General features: G+C 36.9%; 1 protein-coding gene across 2 annotated transcripts in view; it reads left to right on the top strand.

Moving 5' to 3' along the window:
* The window catches only part of slc25a21 (solute carrier family 25 member 21), a 95354-nt gene that overhangs the window by 46187 nt on the left and 27391 nt on the right, over nt 1-21776 (top strand). For both annotated transcript variants that reach the window (XM_089120510.1, XM_039667355.2), the window contains exon 3: nt 18283-18331. In XM_089120510.1, the coding sequence (XP_088976636.1) occupies nt 18283-18331 (49 nt within the window). The remainder of the gene's footprint in view (nt 1-18282; nt 18332-21776) is intronic.

A 21776-nucleotide genomic window follows, 5' to 3' on the forward strand; every position in this document is an offset into this window, starting at 1 on the left:
CTTGGGTTTGCGTGTTATATTAACGATAAAGGGTGCCGTGTGCGTAGTATAGCGCCGTTTTTGCATATAGCGTTCTATATGACGTTAAAGGATGAGAACGGGCTGGAAATCCTTGTCTTTGTGGGGACATGTTTTGGCCCCCATGAGGAAAACGTCTTGTACTGTAAATCTTACTCAGTGATATTTTTTAAAAATGTAAAAATGCAGAACGTTGTCTGTGATTAAGATTAAGGGGTGGGGTTAGTGGAAGGGAATAGAATACACAGTTTGTATATTATCAAGTCTAAGTCCCCATAAAACATGAAAACACAGTGTGTGTTTGTTTGTGTGTCCAAACTTTAATTTAAAGAGTTCTCAAATTTATGTGTGCAAGCAACCATTGTTCCACTCGTACGCCCCATCATCTTTCTGTTTCATATATCGACCCACAGCTTTACAGCTCTGCTAGAACCACAAGCTCATGAGCAATTTCAGTCTGACAGTTCGAAATATTTTTTTGAATACTTTGACAAATTGCTGTATGAAAAAAGCCCAAAGCATAATCGGCTGGTTTGGAAAGTGTCCAGTATTAGGATCCTGCCCCTTCAATTATGGAGTTATGGTGCTTGTTTTCATGCATGGTGCTGAATTTCATTAGTGGTTATAGTACTTTTTTGTTGCATGAATACTGCTGCTCTGCAACAAAGATGCTACAGTGTGTGAAAATCAGCGACGTTTTAGTCTTAATGTGTATGAAATATTATTGTAAGGGAAATCTTTACAATTTTGTTTCTTGTCATGTTAATGGAGTCAATTATTGTCTAAATATGTTGACTTATTCAACAATACATTTCAAAATGCACTTTTTTGACTTTCTTTGATTCATGTCAATAAGTGTATGCTTGTCTCCATCTGTTCTGTCTCTTATTAGCAGACGGCCTTTGTATTTGTTTGCTATTTGTATTACATTGTGAAGCAGCAACCTTGGGTTCTTGAAAGTAGCTATAGAAAATAAACATATTATTGTTATTATTATTTACTTAATACAAACAGTGGAATAGATACCCCTTTTATGATGAGTATATTTTGTATTTCGAAATTAGTTTAAATAAATATGTCTGATGAAGTTTGTGTTCTCGAAACATCACCTTTGTGAGAGTTTGTCAATAATTTTTTTTATTTTTGGAGCCATATTATTTATATTACTGTTTTTGATTATATTTTTTGTGGAATAAATAAAAAAAATGTCGGGTTGATACAACTGTCCTAATATCATAATGAAAATGTATTAAGTAGTTTGGCATCTTATATTACTTCATTGCTTAACATTTGGAAAAACCTTTGTATGACAAATCAGAGTCATGAGATGTTACCAATAGCCTTATTTGTGTCCGGAGAAATCCTTTAAAATGTAATGGTATTTATGAATTAATTATTTAAGATATCAAAAAAAAAAAACTTAAAGAAAATAGGAAAAATAAAAGCTTTAAAAAAATAAGGAAATAAGTTAATAATAAATAATAACTGATTAATAAGTATACATTCACATGAATTAAAGGTGTAATGACAATTTTAAGTTTTGCTTGATGGTTATACCACACGACGTTTTTAGTCATTAAATTTTAACTTTTCTTGAAAATGGTATAAAAAAAATGTCAAAACCATATGAAACCAACATGAATACAAAAAGTAAGTTTCTAAAAACTTGGACCATGTGTTTTAAACTAGATTTTTAAAAGATTTTTCCTTACCTTTAATGCATTTTCTGTGTATGTGTACCTGTGTGCACATGTGTAATTGTGTGCATTTGTATGCCAACCATGGATTATGATGACAAGTTGGATTTTTCCCAGTGCTCGTGGAATCACTGGTGTTGCTCTTGCCAGCCCGCCGCTGTCAGGGCTGCCGTGTCATCAGATCGGACAGGTTACTCACTCTATGGATCAGGCTAATTCATTGCACCGCCTCCAATAATGACAGTACATCACACAAGGCACAAAAAAGGCAAGGCTGCATGGCTGATTTCATAATTACTGCCGTATGTAACACAATCACACACTCTCATCAGACCCAGACCGCCTCCATGGCTGGCCAGCACCGCTTATGTAACGTTTGGAAAGAAAGAGTCTGTGTGAGATTGTATGGACTTTATAAAACCGAGACTTTTAGAGACAGTTTAGAGATGCTTAATGTGTTTTTACGTGTGTGTACGTGTGTGTGTGTGTCGTTGGTTCTCTCTGAGGCTGGGTGGTGAAACATGTTTCTCTTGTGTTTGGCCAGTGCTGGCTGAGTGCGTTTACACTTCAGTAATGGCTTCCTGCTTCAGTCTCTCACGCTAAACTCGAGGAGGGGACACACACATTACAGCACACACACATTTCTAATCTACAAGGCAGACAAACACACATACCGTAAACCATAAATTGGCACAATTAAAAAAAATTGAGGTCTGCATTTATCAAATTTAAGAAGTTTCAAATGATTTTGTAAAACACAAATATGTTAATTGTGATATAATTCAAATATTGTCTAAACAGTTTGATACCATTAATGTCATATCGTTTGCAGCTTTTTATTTTAGGGTGTTCTTGTTACAGTGTAATTATACATTTAAGTCCTGAGTGATATTCATTTACATGTAATTGCTATACGGTTAGGTTTAGAGGTTTAGGGTTAGTTGCATGTAATTATGCATAATTTATTGTTATTAGAACATGTAACACATATCAAGGACACTGTGAAATAAAGTTTCCGAAACCCCTAAATATCCCATAACAACTAAAACATCTCTGCCTACATTAAGCTTCAACACAAAATAACACTTACTTTAACATTTATTCTTCTTATTCATTCTGACGCAAAGCATGCTGGGATCTATAAATCTGCTGCAACTCATTCAGTTTAAGTTCATCTTAATTAGTTATTGAATTCATGTAACTTTTTCAGTAACACTTTACAATACGGTCCCATTAGTTAACAGTTACTGTTTTAAATGGGATATAAGTAGAATTCAGAAAACCGTGTTATTAGTTGATTATCTGATTATAATTCTGAGGTAATTGATTTATACTATTTTAGTTTGATTATTAAGTATATATTTGAGACTAGACTACATCGATTTGGCTATATGAGAATGAATCCCTTTTCTTTGCGTGACACATTGGCATGACTGTATATGGAGTATCTCTTTTGGCATTATTCTGAACAGCATTGGTTTCATCTGTCATAAAACTTGTGGCTCTCGTAAAGGTCACATCCTTTTGTTTTTCCCGGCAAAAACAACCTGAGTCTTTGCATAAAAATCAGTCAGGCTTTCATAGACAACCTAGGGAATCTGGGAAGTTTTTTAACTTTCAATACAGACTGTTCATACTTTGGCAATAAAAATGTGAATAATACATGTCAATTCGTCCACATAGCCCTTTTAACGAACATAACAATGCATTTGCATGTTACATTTGTTAATGTATGTATTAATCTGTTAAAGTTATAGTTCATACACCAAATTTGGGTCAAATATGGACGAACCCAAATGTGGGTTTAAAAATGTAAATCATAAATGTACAGTTGAATTTTAAATGACATTTTTAACCCCACATTTGGGTTTGTCCATATTTTTCCATATTTTGGGTTAAAACAACCCAGCATTTTAATTTAGAGTGTATAAAATGTTAATTGTTAGTTCATGTCAGCTCAGGTCCATTGAATAATATTTACAGATGTAACTTTTGTCTCTACTAATTTATTAGTTAATGTTGAAAACATGAAAAATGAATAAATGATTTTGAAGTATTTTTCATTGTTAGTTCATGTTAACTAATGTAGTAAATTAATCTTAACAAATAAAACCAAGTGTTTTTGTCTATTAAGTTCAATGAGCTTTCAGTAATATTTGAGTGAAATGAACTCACTGGTTTTACAGTGCAACTTGGCAGCTCTACTTTATACTATCATCAGCTCTGTTAGATAAATTTAATATGCAAGCACACAAATGTGTTTGTTGTAGATCTTTATTTTCACTGTTTCCTTAAAAAGACCTCCTGGGGAAAGGAAAGATCATATCACTCCCTAAGAATGTCCGTTGTTCTTTCCCATAATTTTCGGATCTGCTTGCGCACCTTGCAGGCAGAGGGCTGTTTTTCGACCTATCTTGCTCCTCCGTGCAAAAGACGCCGGGTCTGTCTGTTAGTTCAGTGAGGAATGTCAAGCTTATTTTTGAGTGATGGGACGGCAGAGATGAGTCTTCACTCACATAAACTCTCCCCAGCGGCGCCTCTGGCCGACACAGATCCAGGGCCCCCTTTCCTGCACTTGTCCAAAGAGACACAGGGTGTTAACAGGTAATTAAAGAATTTACTGCCTCACTAAAACTCTATTATTGCTGTTCCCGGCCCATAATTGGGTTCATTATCAGCTTTTATGGACTATAGGTGAGCGTTTCCGAAGCAGTGGACAAAGCGCTCTGCAGCCGCTGTCCTGGTCATACACGGTGCGCGAGTTTGAAGAGGTCACACGGTGTCTCCAGCTCTCGTGTTTTCACGACCAGAGACATGCCAAAAATAATGCAATAAAAGAGTTAGATGGTTTCACATCAAAGGTAATCAATAATTACTGAATGAGTTTAGCCTCATTTTTAAGTATTAACTAACTAAAATATATTAAATAATAATTATAACGTGAAGCCCCTACCATTCTTCAGGTCTGGTCTGTTATTTGAAAGTGGGAAAAAAGTGGTCCAGATCACTAGTTCACACTTGGGTGATTAGTGATGTATTTTAATTAAGACCGCATGTTCACAGTAAAACAGACAATTGCTCATGCTCCGAAACATGTTACAATTTATAGTTCCAAATAAGGCCGATCTCATTCAGTATAATTATTGATTACCTAAAAAGGAGCTGAAATACAGTTCTAAATTTCCTATTACTTACTGATTAGTTCATCTTGTTCCCATATCAGTTATTATTAGTTGCAAATGACCTCAGTGTTACTGTAGTAATAGTATTTTTATTATCTATCTAAATAATAAAAGTGTAATTTGAACAATCGTGCATTGAAAACCGTGTGAAAAAAATTGTGCAATGCATTGTTTATTTTGTTTATTGTATTATTTATATTAATCATATTAATGCTTTTTCCACCAAATTTTGTTTTTCCAGAACTTTTTAGTTGCAAGAAAACTGATTTCTTGTCAAAAATCTTATTTATTATGGCAGTACATCTAATTTATAATCAGATTATAAATGTTTAGTGCAGTGCAGCAAGTTGGAACATGAACATGAAAAATGCTAATACTATTTTAAAAATTTTACTGCAACATAGGCTACTGTAATCTAACAAACAGTCATTTAAGTTTAGTTTTTTTTCCCAATGAAAGCAGATTCAAGGTGCTTTACTTTAATGCATATCTACCCGCATAGAAAATAGCTGTGTGGCGAAGTTATCAAGATGGCCATCGAGCGAACTTCACTTTCTTTTTAAGAGACTTTGGTGAACGCCCATTGGGAGTGCAGAACTAATATGGCGTGAAGCGTATCATTTGTATTCTCTTTCATTCTTCAAATCTCATTTGTTTGTCTCCATGCCACCGTTACTTCCCAAAACACTTTCACTTCTCTCTAGCTTTCATGGTAGGTGAAGATGGCCTAGGTTGTTTTGCAAAATATAGCAACTCCTGGATGTGTATGTGTGTACACTATCACAAGTCTTGTGTGTGTGTGTGTGTGTGTCCATCTCTCTCCTTCCTTTCACTCTCTCATGACTGTCCACTAGGTGACAGTAATGACACAGCTCATCCTCTGGGGTGATTGACATGGGAAATATCATGTTTTGCTCATAATACGGGCAATGCGTGACTATATGTGTGCCAATAGCCCGTTTGTGTGCTTAATTTGATGGACATTATTTACAGATAAACACTAACTAGCTTAGAAATATCACGTTAAACAATAATTAGCTACATTAGTTTAAAATATCACAAATGTTTGTACTTGACTTTGTATTGAGAGATGAACACATTAAAGTGTGTTCTTTGGGGTGGGTCTCCAACTGCACGCCCAACTAACATGAAAAACACTGAACTGGCTTAAATAAACAAAAACCCAGACAAACAGTTGAAACGCATAAAAGAGCCATGAAACTGACACCCACACACACACACGGGGCCCCCCCAACCACCCTTCTTTGAGGTGATGGGCTTATCAGATTGCACCCAGATTGTGCGTGGCTAGTTTGAGGAAACGGTGCATTAGTTTCAACTGCTCCTTCCGTGTATTTTCTGTGGAAATGTTAATGTAAATATGGGCAGTGTTTTTTGCATATTGTTTTGTTAACTTATTCAGGTGTTGGAGTTCTCCAAATGGAGTGCAGAAACATAGTGAGCTGTTTGTCTGTTCAGCTACAGTGATCTAAGATCGTTCAGCTACAATGTTTCGTTTGAAATGAGGGTTAATTATTTTTTACTATAGCTGACCTCGTTTGAGTTTAGATACTGCTCGGATGAAAACTGTACCCATACACTTTGGAAAATGGTTTAACCTGAAAATATGGGTTATTGTTTTCACTTTGCTGTATTGTTTATGTTCCACATTTGTTTGCAGACTATGCCGCCATTGTTCAATGGAGCACTGCAGTGATGACGTATTTTTTAAAGCCTACACGGAAGTATACATGATTTCCCTCAACAAAAACCCAATAGGATTTTTCCATTGGCTTTTGTATGAATGTAGAAAATGAGCTTTGTGACCAACAAAAAGTTTATTATTCTTACACATTTTGTTTTATCATGATGACAAAAGGACCAGTGCCGTAAGGTGTGTCTTAGTGATGGCGCTGAAGGTGAGATCGGTCGCCTGCAGTGAAATGGTATGCAATGCACTAGAACATGCATGGTTTAAAAAGCAAACTTAAGATTCTGCAGACACATTACACATCACATCAATGTCAGGTGTCTTTACGGGATCTTTACCAGATGTGTGCCAGCAGAAATCACCAAGCAGTGTAAATGGTCCAAAATCATCAAACAAAACCCCCCCGGGACAAATCCTAATTTTAGGCATTTAACCAAAAACCCATTGACTTCAGGACGATGGTTTTGGCCTACAAAAATACGTCATCCTACCCGGTCTTCTGAACTCGATTTTCTGAGTTCTATTCTACCACCAAGATCTTTGTGGTTCCCTTATTTGCTTATAACTTTTCCAGAGAATATATATATATAGATAGATTTCCAGTATCCTGGTTATCATCAGTTGATGCAAGATTTGCATTTAATTTCCAGCCTTTCAGCTGTATTTCTTGTATGTTTATATGTAGTCCTCAGAGTATTTGCATCATGTGTTACAAATGTTATCATCTGTGAAATTCGATCTCAGGTATTTTCCATCTGCAGGAATGTAAATGCATGAAGGTCGTGTTAGGCCAAAAAACTTGTCAATGACAAATAGGAATGTGATGATACTTGTTTGTTTGTTTTTTAGTTCTGAAAGCAAATGCAAGTTTATATGTTTTTAATAAAAAAAAAAATATTGTTTAAAATGATTGACCCAATTCATTACCTCTGTTACCGTAAAGAAAGTTACGGTGGCAGGACCATGTTACAGTGATGGTATCAGATGGTAAAACAATAGGCTATTACTTTGACGTTTACTGTGTTACTAAATGATTTCCATATTCATGTTCCATGGTATTACCTGGCTGAAAGCCTTTGATGTAACAGCATATTTTGAGACTAACTTCCATAAAACATTTCACTAACCATGATTTTAATAGATGCAGGACAATAATGTCATTTTTCTATGAAGAAATGTTTCAGGCATGCAAATAAAATATTTAGACCTGTGCAGTAGACAGATAAAAGCTGTCCATTGAAAAAAAAAAAAAAAAAACCTATAGGGACTGAATAAGTCTGACAAATAAATGTAGCATATTAATTGTTTCATTCCCATAGTCTTTTCTTCAAACACTGTCATTCTTCCTCCTATTAAACACTTTCGCCTCGGGTTAGCATATTTGAGCAGAGTAGATGTCTCCATTTTGTTTTGTTTGTTTGATGTTATCATTTTTAATTGCTTTCCTTATTCAGGCATATTTGTACAGTATGCTTCCCTCCTAAAATGCTTTTTTTAAGCTATAAAACGAAACTTCTACAATATGAATATAGTCATATAGTCAGGGCCATACACATAATAAAAATACACATTTTATAATAAAAGCCCAGAAATTTCAATTAAAACATTGTATTAGGCAAAACAGTTCTGTAACAACATATTGTCCATGGCATGCAAACTGTTAACAGTGAAACGCACACTGGCAACGTGTTTTGTGTAAGCGCTTTTGACCAATTAGAATCCAGGAGCAAAATTATCAATTTGATTACTTTCTTTAAGGTGATCCCAGTATGCGCACATGAGAATTGACTTTATGCACAGCTGCACTTCTTCCTGAACTTAAGCCAGCTCCTTGTTTCCTGTCTGTCATTATTGGACAAATTGATTAATCCAGGTGTGCCTGAGCTCAGTAGTCATGGCAACAAGAATCAGACACACCTGAATAGATCAAGTTCGGCAAATAATGGCGGACAGGAAACAAGGAGCTGGCTTAAGTTCAGGAAGTAGTGCAGATGTGCAGAAGGTCAATTATAATTAACAATCGGCTAAATGTGTACATACTTGTATATAAGCACAGACAGATAGCTCACACTTCACCTAGTTTTTTTTCCCCCCTCAGTGAGCCAGTGGTGGAATCTGATGCTGGTGTGAGGTTTCGAGCCTCTGATGGCTAATCAGATGTTCATTGTTAGTCAGGATGACGAATAGTGCAATGTGGTCGCGCCGCCTGTATGTTTAGCATTCCTGTGTCTGTGTGTTTTGAGAAGCCGTATTCACGAGGTTTAGTGAGGAGGTGTCACCGATGATGAGGGCGTGCTCGATTAGCTACTGGTGGAAGCGGGAACGAGGCCAAACCTCATCGCTCTGGACTGATGTGAAAAGGAATGCCTGATACGCATCTCCCAGATTGCAAAGAACTCCCAAAAGCCATCTAAGGAAAAAAAGGTTCAGAGGTGTCCTAATATTGTTGTCAAGTAGATTTATACCCGGCAAGGAAACATTTAGAGAATTATCTGCTGAAAGAATTTTTGAGAAGTGTCATGAACGGCAATATGTCGAAACCATCACTATTATTTCACGCATGGTTGCACAACTTGACTTTTCCACCATGTCAAGCCAGACCATTCAAATTGATTGATGTGTCAACAAGAAGGATTAGCACTTGTGAAATTATTTAGATATGTAAAAGAACTATAGTAACTGGGGGTGTTTTATCTCAGTCACACTTAGACAGAGCCAAGAGCATTTTCTGCCTTGTTTAAAGTAACTCAAGTGTGACTGTAACCCATGTAGCTGAAGAGCCAATGCCAACAGCTGTCTTAGTCAGCGAACACTGGTGATGCTAGTTAGCTTCAGTAACAACCACAACTTCAGACAGTCCAGCTTCTCGACACTGTACTTCAAGTGAACGCCCCCTTCCCTCACCCGCTAACCTTTTCTTAGGCTATTAGGGGAAATCTGCTCACTCAGTCACTGTCTCTGGATGATTGATGACACCTGTGCATGTTGAGCAATCATTTACTGTCACCGTGCTATTTTCCTTTCTTACTTTTGCGTGGGAGCAAGACTCGGGTACTTGCCCGAGCCAAGACCAACTGCAAGATAGCGATCTTAACTGTGGTGATGAATGGTTTTCTATCTGGGAAGATATCAGACTATTATGAATGCATGCTGAGGAACAGTTGCCTGAAGTCCATGTGTTATTATCACCTCTATGGACTGTTCTTATCTTACTCTTAACTGTTCTGTTAACATTTTCTAGTTGGGTGACAAAAGATCAATGCTTGATGCGACTCGTAATTCAACAGTGCCTATTTTAAGGTGTGTGTTAGAGTGACGCTGACCATCTAGTCATCCAGCAGCTATATATATAGGCTAGGCTAGGCAATATATTCTCTGATGGCGCCATGTATCTCACATTTCTCTCTGACTGAGAATGTTACACACCTGGCTCGGGTGACTTCCTATACAGTTTGGTTTTACCATTCTCCATTCGGGAGAGCCTTACGTCACACTTTCCATGTATAAAAAAAGTTGATCATGAAACAGGCATATTGTTAAAATAGATAATGTCACCAATGATAAACTCACAAACATGCATTGGTTTCATTGTTGTAGAGTGTAATTTGAGAAAGCGTCTTGAGGGCAATGGCCTCTCCTTGTCAGGCTGTTTTAGTGCACATGTGGCTGTTCCCTCGCATGTAACTGCAGGTGTAGACGCCTCAGTTGACAGAAACTGTCAGTGCTATTGTGATTCAGATACAAAAGACACAGCAAATAATGGAACTCAATGATATGTCACTCACTAAGGCGGAACTAATCCTAAAACACCAACCAGATGGCAGGTCAATTTCTGCCCGAACTTTGACTAAATGACAATATTACATTGGGGTTCAGAGAGAGACTTTCTATTTCTCCACTTTCTCCACTCTCCACTGCACTTAAAGCACTTGATCAAACAGTAGCATGTGCTGACAGCTACAGAAATCCCATAGTGCAACTCAACATTTGGATGGGAAAGCCTACAGAGAATTTTGGATCAGAAGGAGGCTCTTGATCATGTTTGATTATGCTCCTCTTGATGGATTACCAGAAACGGTTGTCTCCAGCTGATCATATCGATTCTGTGGTTGCATCTGAAGGTTGTCATTTGCATTGCTATTTTAGGTAGATAGTGGAGGAGATAATTCCTTCATCAGGAAGTATTGTACAAAAAAAAAAAAAAAAACAACCTGGATCATGTTTTCTATCCAATTGAATCCAGTAAATATTCCTCATGAAGCTATGCCTGGCTTAAGATCTGATAAGGTGTCTAATCATATACCGTGCATCTTCATAGTGATGCACTCATCATAAGAATTTGTTCGTTTGTATACAGCTGTCAAGGAAAACATGCAAATAGTGAACACATGCCCTCCTCCACAACCACCACACATGACAGCTGTCTTATTCTGTTTTTATACCCCAGTGAAAATTACATTGTTGGGTAAACAACATTATTGAACCTTGGAGTGAAGTAGGAAAGTAGTAGAAACTGCTGAGTTTAACTTTGTTATCCAATAGGACTTTTTTTTGTATTATTTATATAATATTTTTAGTATCTATTTTATTTTTATATTTTAGTTCCACCACATCCCAAAGATGCTCTATTGGGTTGAGATCTGGTGACTGTGGGGGCCATTTTAGTACAGTGAACTCATTGTCATTGTTTTGTTTTATTGAAAGGATCCCCATTAGCTACAGCAATGCTGCAGCTATTCTTCCTGGGGTCCTAAAAAAGTATGTACATTAAAAGAAAATACACAAACACATAATACAAATACATATACAATATGAACACATATCAACATACATATGTACCCTCATACAGGTATAAAAAAATACACACAAATATAAAACCACATTATACACTTACACCTATAAACATACCTACACGCATACATAATCGCACACATATCTAAATAAATATAAATATTCAGTTATAATATTTTGACAAATGTTGTTTTACATATAATTTGAATTTATTGGCATCATTAGTATAAGCAGGATATGTTTTGGCAAATAATTCCATTCTTTCATACCTCTAAACACAACAGTATTTTTTATGGCATTTGTTCTTACTATGGGTAAAGTGAAATTACCTTGTAGTTGCATGTCTAGTACTATACTGGTGATTTTCTACACTGAAAGAAAGATGCTTGAACAAGACAGAAGGAAATTTTGAATTAGAAATATTTCTTATAAAAATTAACAATGAATACAACAATCTATCTTCGACCAACAACCAATTAAGATCCTTGTGCATTAATATTATATTTCTCCTATAGCTGCACCTAAGTGCTACACGAGCGGCTCTATTCTGTATAAGTTGTAATTTATTCATATATTCCCCAGTGGCATTTGACCAAACTGCTGGGCAATAGTCGAGATATGTCAATATTAGTGCTTTCATCACATAATTCCTAATATTCGAAGTTAAAAAATTTGCATGTCTTCTCATAATGGATATACCTCTTCCCATTTTTGCAATAATATTACTAATATGTTTTTTCCATGATAATCTAGAATCAACTATTACACCCAGCAGTCTAGTCTCATGCACCTGTTCAATCTCATGTGTCATGTTCAAGAAACCAATTTGAAATGATTTGAGCTTTGTGACATGGTGCATTATACTGCTGGAAGTAGTCATCAGAGGATGGGTATGGTGGCCATAAAGTGATGGACATGGTCAGAAACAATGCCCAGGTAGGCTGTGGCATTTAAACGATGCCCAATTGACAATAAGGGGTCTAAAGTTTACCAAGAAAACATCCCCACACCATTACACCACCACCAGCAGCCTGCACAGTGGTAACAAGGCATGATGGATACATTCTGTTTCTGGTAACATTGGATGGATACATTGGATGGATACATTCTCATTCTGTTTACGCCAAATTCTGACTCTACCATCTGAATGTCTCATCAGAAATCGAGACTCATCAGACCAGGCAACATTTTTCCAGTCTTCAACTGTCCAATTTTGGTGAGCTCTTGCAAATTGTAGCCTCTTTCCTATTTGTAGTTGAGATGAGTGGTACCCGGTGGGGTCTTCTGCTGTGGTAGCCCATCTGCCTCAAGGTTGTGTGTGTTGTGGCTTCACAAATGCTTTGCTGGATATCTCGGTTGTAACGAGTGGTTATTTCAGTCAAAGTTGCTCTTCTATCAGCTTGAGTCAGTCGGCCCATTCTCCTCTGACCTCTAGTATCAACAAGGCATTTTCGCCCACAGGACTGCCGCATGGATGTTTTTCCCTTTTCACACCATTCTTTGTAAACCCTCGAAATGGTTGTGCGGGAAAATCCCAGTAACTGAGCAGATTGTGAAATACTCAGACCGGCCCGTCTGGCACCAACAACCATGCCACGCTCAAAAGTGCTTAAATCACCTTTCTTTCCCATTCTGACATTCAGTTTGGAGTTCAGGAGATTGTCTTGACCAGGACCACACCCCTAAATGCATTGAAGCAACTGCCATGTGATTGGTTGATTAGATAATTGCATTAATGGGAAATTGAACAGGTGTTCCTAATAATCCTTAAGTGAGTGTGTATATACCATAACTTTATATTTAGTCAAACAATTTAACATAAAAAATATGTTTTCTATTATTTTGCATTATGTTCCCTTTTTCTCTCATTAGATTCAGACAGCAAACTGTGATAAAAAGGATTCTTTTACCAGACTATAGATTCAGCTATCTAGGAAACACTGGCGAAGAGTAAAACAATGATCTTTAAAAGTTCGACATCAAGTGCAAGTTATTATTATTTTTTTTTTCAATCAATCGGCTATACCCGGCCCTACCAAAAAATAATCTTGTTCCCATCCAGGGTCGTTATTAATAAAATTCACAGAACCAGGGACAAATGTGTTATGGGTGTATCATCTCTCCTCTGGGTCCAATGAGTAAGCTATACTGGGCCCACTGACGACAACCCTGTTCCCTTCATGCTCCTCGTTTCTACCAATACGTTCTTGGCCAACATCACCACCATCATTTAACTTCATTTAGTGGCTTTCTCTTTTAAGAGCACAGATTGCATCCGCCTTAACCTTTTTAGGTAAACACTTGCTAGTGTTGTGTAGAGAATGTCTTGCTTACCCTTTCAGTCCAGAATATGGCAATGATGGATGTGGTTTATTCTTTGGCCCCTTTCACCTTGTTTGTGCATTTCCCCCTCTTTGGAAGCTCTTAGACGATAACTCTTAAGTGTTGCTGCTTAACTAGGGTGTTCTTTTCTTTTCCGCCAAACATGGAGTTCATTAGAGTGAAATGAGTGACAGGCTTTCTCAACTACTCACTGCTTCCTACCTTTGATCCTCAACGAGCCCCTCTTGTACAGTCCAGAGCAGCAACAGGGTTCACACGGGTCCAAGCTTCCTCCATGTTTACTTAAAATTTTGTTGGTCCTGAAAAAACATTCCTGTCAAAAAAACAGCCCTACAGGGTTCAGCAAAATTTAGAAATTAATGGAATATTCTGGGTTCAGTATTAATCTCAGTCAACTGCACTTGTGGCATAATATTGATTATCACAGAAAATAATTTCGACTGGTCCCTCATTTTCTTAAAAATTAAATGCTTACACTTACAATAGCTATAAATGGTGCACATTTCTGGAGAATTTAAAAGCATAAATGTAATATAAATGTAATATTTCATAAATGCTCAGGCCTACGTAAATTATTCTACTAAAACTTGATGTAAAGTCAGTGTTGTCATTTTTATAGTCGATTTAGGTGTTTTGAAATGAAAAAAAACAACATTTGTCAACACAGAATTCCTCGCTAAAATCAATTGTTTATTCTAACATTTGTGCCCTTTGTAACTCACTATAATTGTTTTCTTTCTTTTTTTAAGAGAAAAGGAAGAACAAATGGAAAATAATTTGTCATAATATTATGCCACAAGTGCGAAATTCAAGGAGAATTTCAACAGTTACTGGCTGTATTTGAAATGTTATTGCCTTTACATTTGGTTACATTTCAGACAGATCGATCTGTTTGTCTAGGCATAAAAACTTTTACTATCAAACATAAATTTGTCAAGCATTCAAAGTTTGTTCATACAAATACAATTCTTTTTTTATTATTGATTTATTTTCTGCTTAAATTCCAATTTGAAGTGCAGTTTTTAATTCTATGTCCACAAATTAATTTCAAAATCAGGAATTAAATTGAAATTTGAAACACATGCTCAATTCAATTATGAACAATAAACTACCTCTAAAATCTGGGGCAAATAGCTTGATAACAATGTTGGTGTCATGCTTTAAAATCCAATGAAGATGAAAAGAGTCCAAAATGATTCTAATAACAAAAGGTGTGTATTGTAAAAAAAAACAAAAAAACTTGGTAATCCACAAGAAAGTCAACAAAACTAATCAACTGAAAAACTGCAGAGCTTAATTACACATGGTTCATACAGACAGGTGTGTTCGTTAAAAGAATGTCTCTGGCAACTAATGGCTGGCGGGAAACTAGAACAAAGGAAGCAATGATGAGCAAATTAAAAGTCCATGAAAATGAAACTGAATGTTATTGTGACAGCTGTTACAGGACCATGTTTTACTTGATAAAATGACTGTAATTAATTCCCTGAAATGAAAATGTTTATCAAGTGGTATGCAATTTTAAAGACACATCCCTTTACATGAGTTTACCGCTCCGCCTCAGCTTCAACTATAGATGTGTCTATTCCTCCAGCTGTCTCGCGGCTGAGATGACTCTCCCAGGCCTCCTTCTCTTTTATTTCCTCAGGATGGATAGAGTGCTGAAATGGAAAACATATGTCTCCTGAGTGCGTAACATTATTTTCCCCTGTGATGCCCTGGCAGCCGTGATTAATTAATGATAAACGTTATTGTGTTATAACGCCTTGGGCGACAGGGAGATCTGACTGACTGATGCATCTTCCACAAACTCATATCTGACCTGAAATGAATCACACCACCTCAGCATGTCCTGCTGCTAAGATTTGTTTATGAATATGCCACATACTCTGTTCAAAAGACTCTCTCGTTTCCTGACAGGTAACATGCAAAAAGACAACACAAGCCTGTTTCTATCACCTTTGTATGTATCTTTGGCTAAGCCATAATGGTGGACTGCAATTCCTCTTTGGAATTTCTCTTGATTATTACTTTCCTGGAAAATCCCCAAGGAGGCAATGTCTTGTTTATTATGGACAATACGTTTAATGGAAGAAATTAGAATAGGACCATATTTCTCAACAGCTGTGTACACAAAGAGGAATCTGTGAGGGAAACCATTAAAGTAAACGGCCAAACGGGGCTGAGAATTGCGATCGAGATGCATAATTACGCAAAAGTGCCTTTAAGATCACGTTCACTGTGTAAAAAATTATTTTCATGATTTGTTATCACAAATTTTTATGTAGATAGTAAATGTGGTTCAGATAACATCTATTTATTGAACCAATCTCCCTCGTTGTATTTAAGGTACAATATGCAGGATTTTTGCAGAAAAATATCCAAAAACCACTATAGGACAATGTTATATATTTTGTTTAGTTGATTACTCACAATATCCCAAATGATTTCAACTATTTGTAAATCTTGAGAAAATTGCGATTTTAACCAAGGAAATGGGGCGTGTGAGCAGAGGTGAGGAGTCGCCATTCAATGACGTCATATCCGCGTTGCCCCCAGTTTCCACCAGGTTTGACCTCGTACTGCCATAGTAACCATGGCGACAGGCGTGGGCAACTGTGTTATGCCTAGAAGGACACTCACACTGTTGTTGTTTTGTTCAAACATTATGGCCCATGGCAAGTAGGCTTTGAGACAAAAAGAGGACTAAAACGAAGATCAACATCTTTCGAGATGCCGAGAGCTCCACGTCCGCGACTAACTTCGACTTAGAGACGCGAGTGTTGCAGGTTACTTTATTAAACAGGTGAGCAAATGTTGAGCATGGTGAGCAAACTAATTAATGTTATTTAGTTCAACATGATGAAAAGTTAGAATATGATTTGTACGTTCTAATGTTTAATCTTGCTTATAGTCTCATACAGCCAACAAACAACCTAACTAACAACATTCAACACTCAAATAGTGTGTTACTGTCAGAGCAAGTAAAACAGAGCTGCGTTACCTCAAGTTTAATTCGTCTAATAAACTGACCCGCGTGAGTATTAATCCAGTGTAGTTCGGTAGAATGAAATGTCCTTATTCCTTTATATCCGGGTGACTCGCGTTGCGTGGCGCTGATATCTGTCTCTCATTAGCAATCGTGCACTGCTTCATACCACAGTCATCTTAAAAACATCACTGTATTCACTCATCCATAAAAGATCCATCAGCTTGACGACAAGATCCATAATTCCGCTTAATGCAGAAATATACGTCATCAATAGACGCCTTTGTTATTGAGGTTAGTGACCCCTGGTGGTGAAAAAATCTTGCATATTGTACCTTTAACTCAAATTTTTAATTTCAATGAGCTCAAAAATTTAAGGCAACCAGGTAAACTTTTTTATGTTAAATCAACAATAATGTATAGTTTTGTGACAAATTGCACTCTCCAGACACTCCAATATGTTTATTTACAGCTGCCTTGAAAAAAAAAATATTAATGTTCGCAAAACGGATACTGAATCGTGCTGTTAACTATTTACATAACTTGTATCCCAACACAGATAAGGTTTCACTGGCTCTGTTAAATGGAACCCAATCTGTGTGGTAACAACATACAAACTATTCGCCATGTTTTGTGGTGTGAAATCACCTATATTCAGCATGTTAAACAGCCCTCACCCTTTCTGTCATGGCTTGAGCGCATATGAACTGGAATCCTGGCAGTAGGAAGGCCATTACGGCAGCCTTGCAGTGGGCCGGTCCAGATAAAATAAGATTCGAAAATACTTTGGGATTTTACGTCCATCAGCACATTGGAACCGAAATAAAATGGATGATGGTAATGACTTGCAGGCCAGGCGAGCGCAAAGTCCCACATCTCTGCATGGAGGCCATTTTGTTGCCAGATCCCTTACCGCACGCTTGTCGGTTGCAGTGGAGTGGCAAGGAGGCAAAAACAAGATCAGAGTGACGAATGTGGCTGCTGGCCAAGCAGCTCCTGTCGGATGTGAGTTCAGGGGACTGTTACATTGGGATTTTTGAGGGGAAACCCCTCTGACTACCAAATACAGACACGCAAACCACACACATGCACCCAGACAGACGGTGAATGGAATCACACAAGCATCTGTCTTTTTATTTGTATTTACAAATATATGGATCGTGGTGTATAATACATCACCATTTCAACGTGGCGAAAAATTTGTGGATTAGGCCTCGAGAGACTTTGCACTTGGCAGGATCCTGAAGTGTTTGAAATGAAGCTGTGTTTAGGATGATTATGCAGTTAAAAAATCACTGTACAATGCAATAAGGCTTGAACGGTCTTGAGTGAAATCGGATTATACTGAAATATTTCTTAAAAAGCTCAGTGAAATATGACAAGAGCGAGTGGAAGAGAAGGAAGGAAAGCTTGGCCTTTGGTAATGACAGCTTAATGGCCTGTGAGCGAATAATAGCATGTTCGGTTGTGCTCGTGTCCTGTTTTAATGACTGATTTATGTCGGTTTAGCTGGGCAGTGTTATAATTACTTGTGATTTCTGTCTTCCGTAGGTCTTGTGGAGATTTGCTTGATGCACCCATTGGATGTTATGAAGACCAGGTAGGCTAAAAAATGTAAAATACTTCGTCGTGTAATTGTCTTTCATTCCTTTCTGTTCTTAATGCCGTACTCTCTGGCAGTGGGGAAATATTTCCGTGGAAAATGAAATGCATCATTTACTCATTCTCCCATAATGTTTAAGTAATGCTTTTTAATGTTCTCAAATTGCTCACATACTCACCTCATTATTTCACTTAATTACATCCATTGTTTTGATGTGGTTCTGAAAGTGAAATAGTATATGTGAATACCAATTGTGAGTTGTGAACCAAGGTTGCACTAACAAAACGGCACTAAATGGTGATCGTTTCCATTAACGGCTCTTGCACGTTCTTTCTACTACATGTTATGACATGTAAGCCTAATAATTTATACAGGAATGTCTACGGCCTCTAAATTATCAACATGATCAAAACTTATGAACCTCGTTCATAATTTGTTAGAAAAGTAATGAATCTTTTGGCATAGTTCTAAAAATCAGGTATATATTTTTGCTGTACAAATCTTTAATGATTTTCATAAAGTAAACATAAGTATAACTTTTATATTGTTTCAAATTTAACATTTACTGGCCTTTGACAACTTGGGTTTACTTGATTATCCACACATAGTTTTTATAGAAACATCATGTTAAAATCTAAGTTTCTAATAGAATTACAAGAACATTTTTCTCTCAATCATCGTTGCAGTGCATAATATGCCCTCCACAATTAAAACCACAGAGCTCTGATCATTTAAATAAGCATTTAAAAATCATCTGACTGAGATGTATGTTACAATATGTAAGTAGTATATGTCAACTGTACTGGATTTGCTCTGTTTGGCTCTGGCAAAGATTTGTGCCCCCTCCTCCATGCAGTGTGAGCACACTATTCTCACTATTTCATATAAAATATAATACAATTATATGAGTAAAGCCTGACTTATGAAATCTATGGATATATTTTAAAAATATATACATAGATTTAATATGTCAGGCTTTACAGGGTTAAACACTTTTTCAGTGACACTGCAACAGCTCTTTTGAATTTACATGTGTAGTCTGATTCCCGAACGAATGACTGTATTGAGTCGGTCCTGTAAAGTGAATCATAAACCTTACAGCATCAGTTCAGTTCAGTCTGAATCATGAACTAATGACTCTAATGAGCTGGTTCTTTTTATTGAATCAAATAACTGAAAGTTAAATTTGGGGTTCCTTACTGGACGTTCATGTCACAACAACATTATGCGTTTGATTAGAGTATTTTATGAAAATAAACTAAGGAAAGTTTTTCTTTATTTTATTATTGCTGTTTAATATTTAGTTTATGGCCAGTTATTGGATTGTATTTATGCACTAATAATAATAATGTAAAAATAATATATTTAAAAAAAAACATATATATATATATATATATTAGAATTGGTTTTAATTTATTTGTTATTTAAATTAAATTTTTGGGGAATTTAATTGCATTTCCCCCCCAAAAAAAAACATTATTTCTTAATTATTAAACGAAACGTTAATGGAATCATTACCTGGAACTAAAATCATTAAATCATTTAAATTGATTCCTAAAACCAATCAATTCTGAATGTTTTGGGTGGCAGTACCTCTTTCACTCAGTCATGCAAGAAAAGGAGGAATGTTGAAGAGAGGAAAAGAGCAAATGAATCAGGGCCCTCCCTCACACTGGAGTCGCTCAGTATGGAGTAAACAGGTTGTGGGCCGGTACTAAACCTTTACAGCTTCTGGGTGCCCTGCCAAGACCTCTGGCTCTGTGACTAACACCCCTCACACATACGCTATGAAGTTTCACATTTTCCGCTACCGTTTTCTGGTAAATAAACTTTTTGAGATGATAATTAGATATTTGTACTTGAAAGAGGAAGTGTTTCAAGGTGGCTTGTTTGTGTTTCTTTGTGTCTATTTGCATGTGTTTGTTTGCGGCTGTGTGTCTGTATGTACACTTGTAAGAAGCGACATTCGATACTCTAGAGTCCTGTAGAGTGATTTAAGATCTAGCGCTCCTAGTAGAGGGTTTATTACAGGTAAGGCCACATTTAGGCCGCTCTCTCCTCACACAGGGTCAGGGTTAAAAGTGCACTCTCTATTTTCTTTGTAATGCTCTTCCTCAAGAAGTGATAAAAGCCCTGTGTAAAGAGTGCCAGTTTTATTTATTTGTTTTCTGTGGGTTTTTTTTTTTTTTTTTTTGTTAGTGTGAGTGCAAACAGTCAACCGCTTAACGTATGTGTGTGTGGCTCGCATATGTGCCCTGGTTTTTCATAGGCTCAGATTGAGAGAATCGTCCAATCAGATATCTGCTCAATTTCCATCTATCTATCTATCTATCTATCTATCTATCTATCTATCTATCTATCTATCTGTCTATCTGTCTATCTGTCTATCTGTCTATCTGTCTATCTGTCTATCTATCTATCTATCTATCTATCTATCTATCTATCTATCTATCTATCTGTCTGTCTGTCTGTCTGTCTGTCTGTCTGTCTGTCTGTCTGTCCGTCCTTCCATCCATCTATCTATATGTCCATCCGTCCGTCCGTCTGTCTGTCTGTCTGTCTATCTATCTATCTATCTATCTATCTATCTATCTATCTGTCTATCTGTTTTATCCGTCCGTCCGTCCATCCATCCATCCATCCGTCTGTCATTTGACCATATCTATCCGTTCTGTCTGTCTTTCATTCTACCAGTTGTCAATCTGTGATTCTCTTATTCTATCTGTCATTCTATCATTCTACCATTTTGTTGATCTGCATGTCTATCCATCTACAAATCTACAAACTATGAAACTTCAAAGCTTTATTTTTTTATTGTTTTTGAACTTTGAAATACTGTAAAGCTTTGTAGAGGTTGTGTGTTTCGTACAGGCCAACACTACTAACTAGTTGTTGTATTACTTGTGTACTACTTTCTCCCTCCCTCTTTCTTTCTTTCTTTCTTTCTTTCTCTCTCTCTCTCTCTCTCTCTCTCTCTCTTTCTCTCTCTTGGACTTTCAGTCACACTAAAGCAGGCTAATTGGGAGAATGAGGGGTTAGTAGAGCTGAAATCTATTAGCATTGGTCTCAGAGAGTTGCTAAAGCACAAATGCCCAGCACACCTCCTCTCTGACGCTAGCTGCAGGAATGGCTCCTATTAGTGACTGGCTGCCCCTTTAATGTCCGCTGCTCTAAATTAGATGCCAACTGGAGAGAACAGTTTTTTTTTTTTCCTCTCTCTTTTTCAACAAGCCGCCTTAGTGGAATCAAAGGCTTTTTTTCTGAGTGGAACCTGACAAAAATGTATACTTGGGAATACATATTTACCCTGTGCAAATGAGGGTACTGGAGCCATGTAGAGGCGGAGACAGGAATTAGACGACTGAGGGGGCCGTCGATCTCAGACACACACACACACACACACAAACTCACAAACAAACATCTGGAAGCAGATCAGGAGAAC

Source organism: Pimephales promelas, chromosome 15 (genome assembly GCF_988280905.1).
Source record: "Pimephales promelas chromosome 15, fPimPro1.hap1.1, whole genome shotgun sequence".
NCBI lineage: Eukaryota > Metazoa > Chordata > Actinopteri > Cypriniformes > Leuciscidae > Pimephales > Pimephales promelas.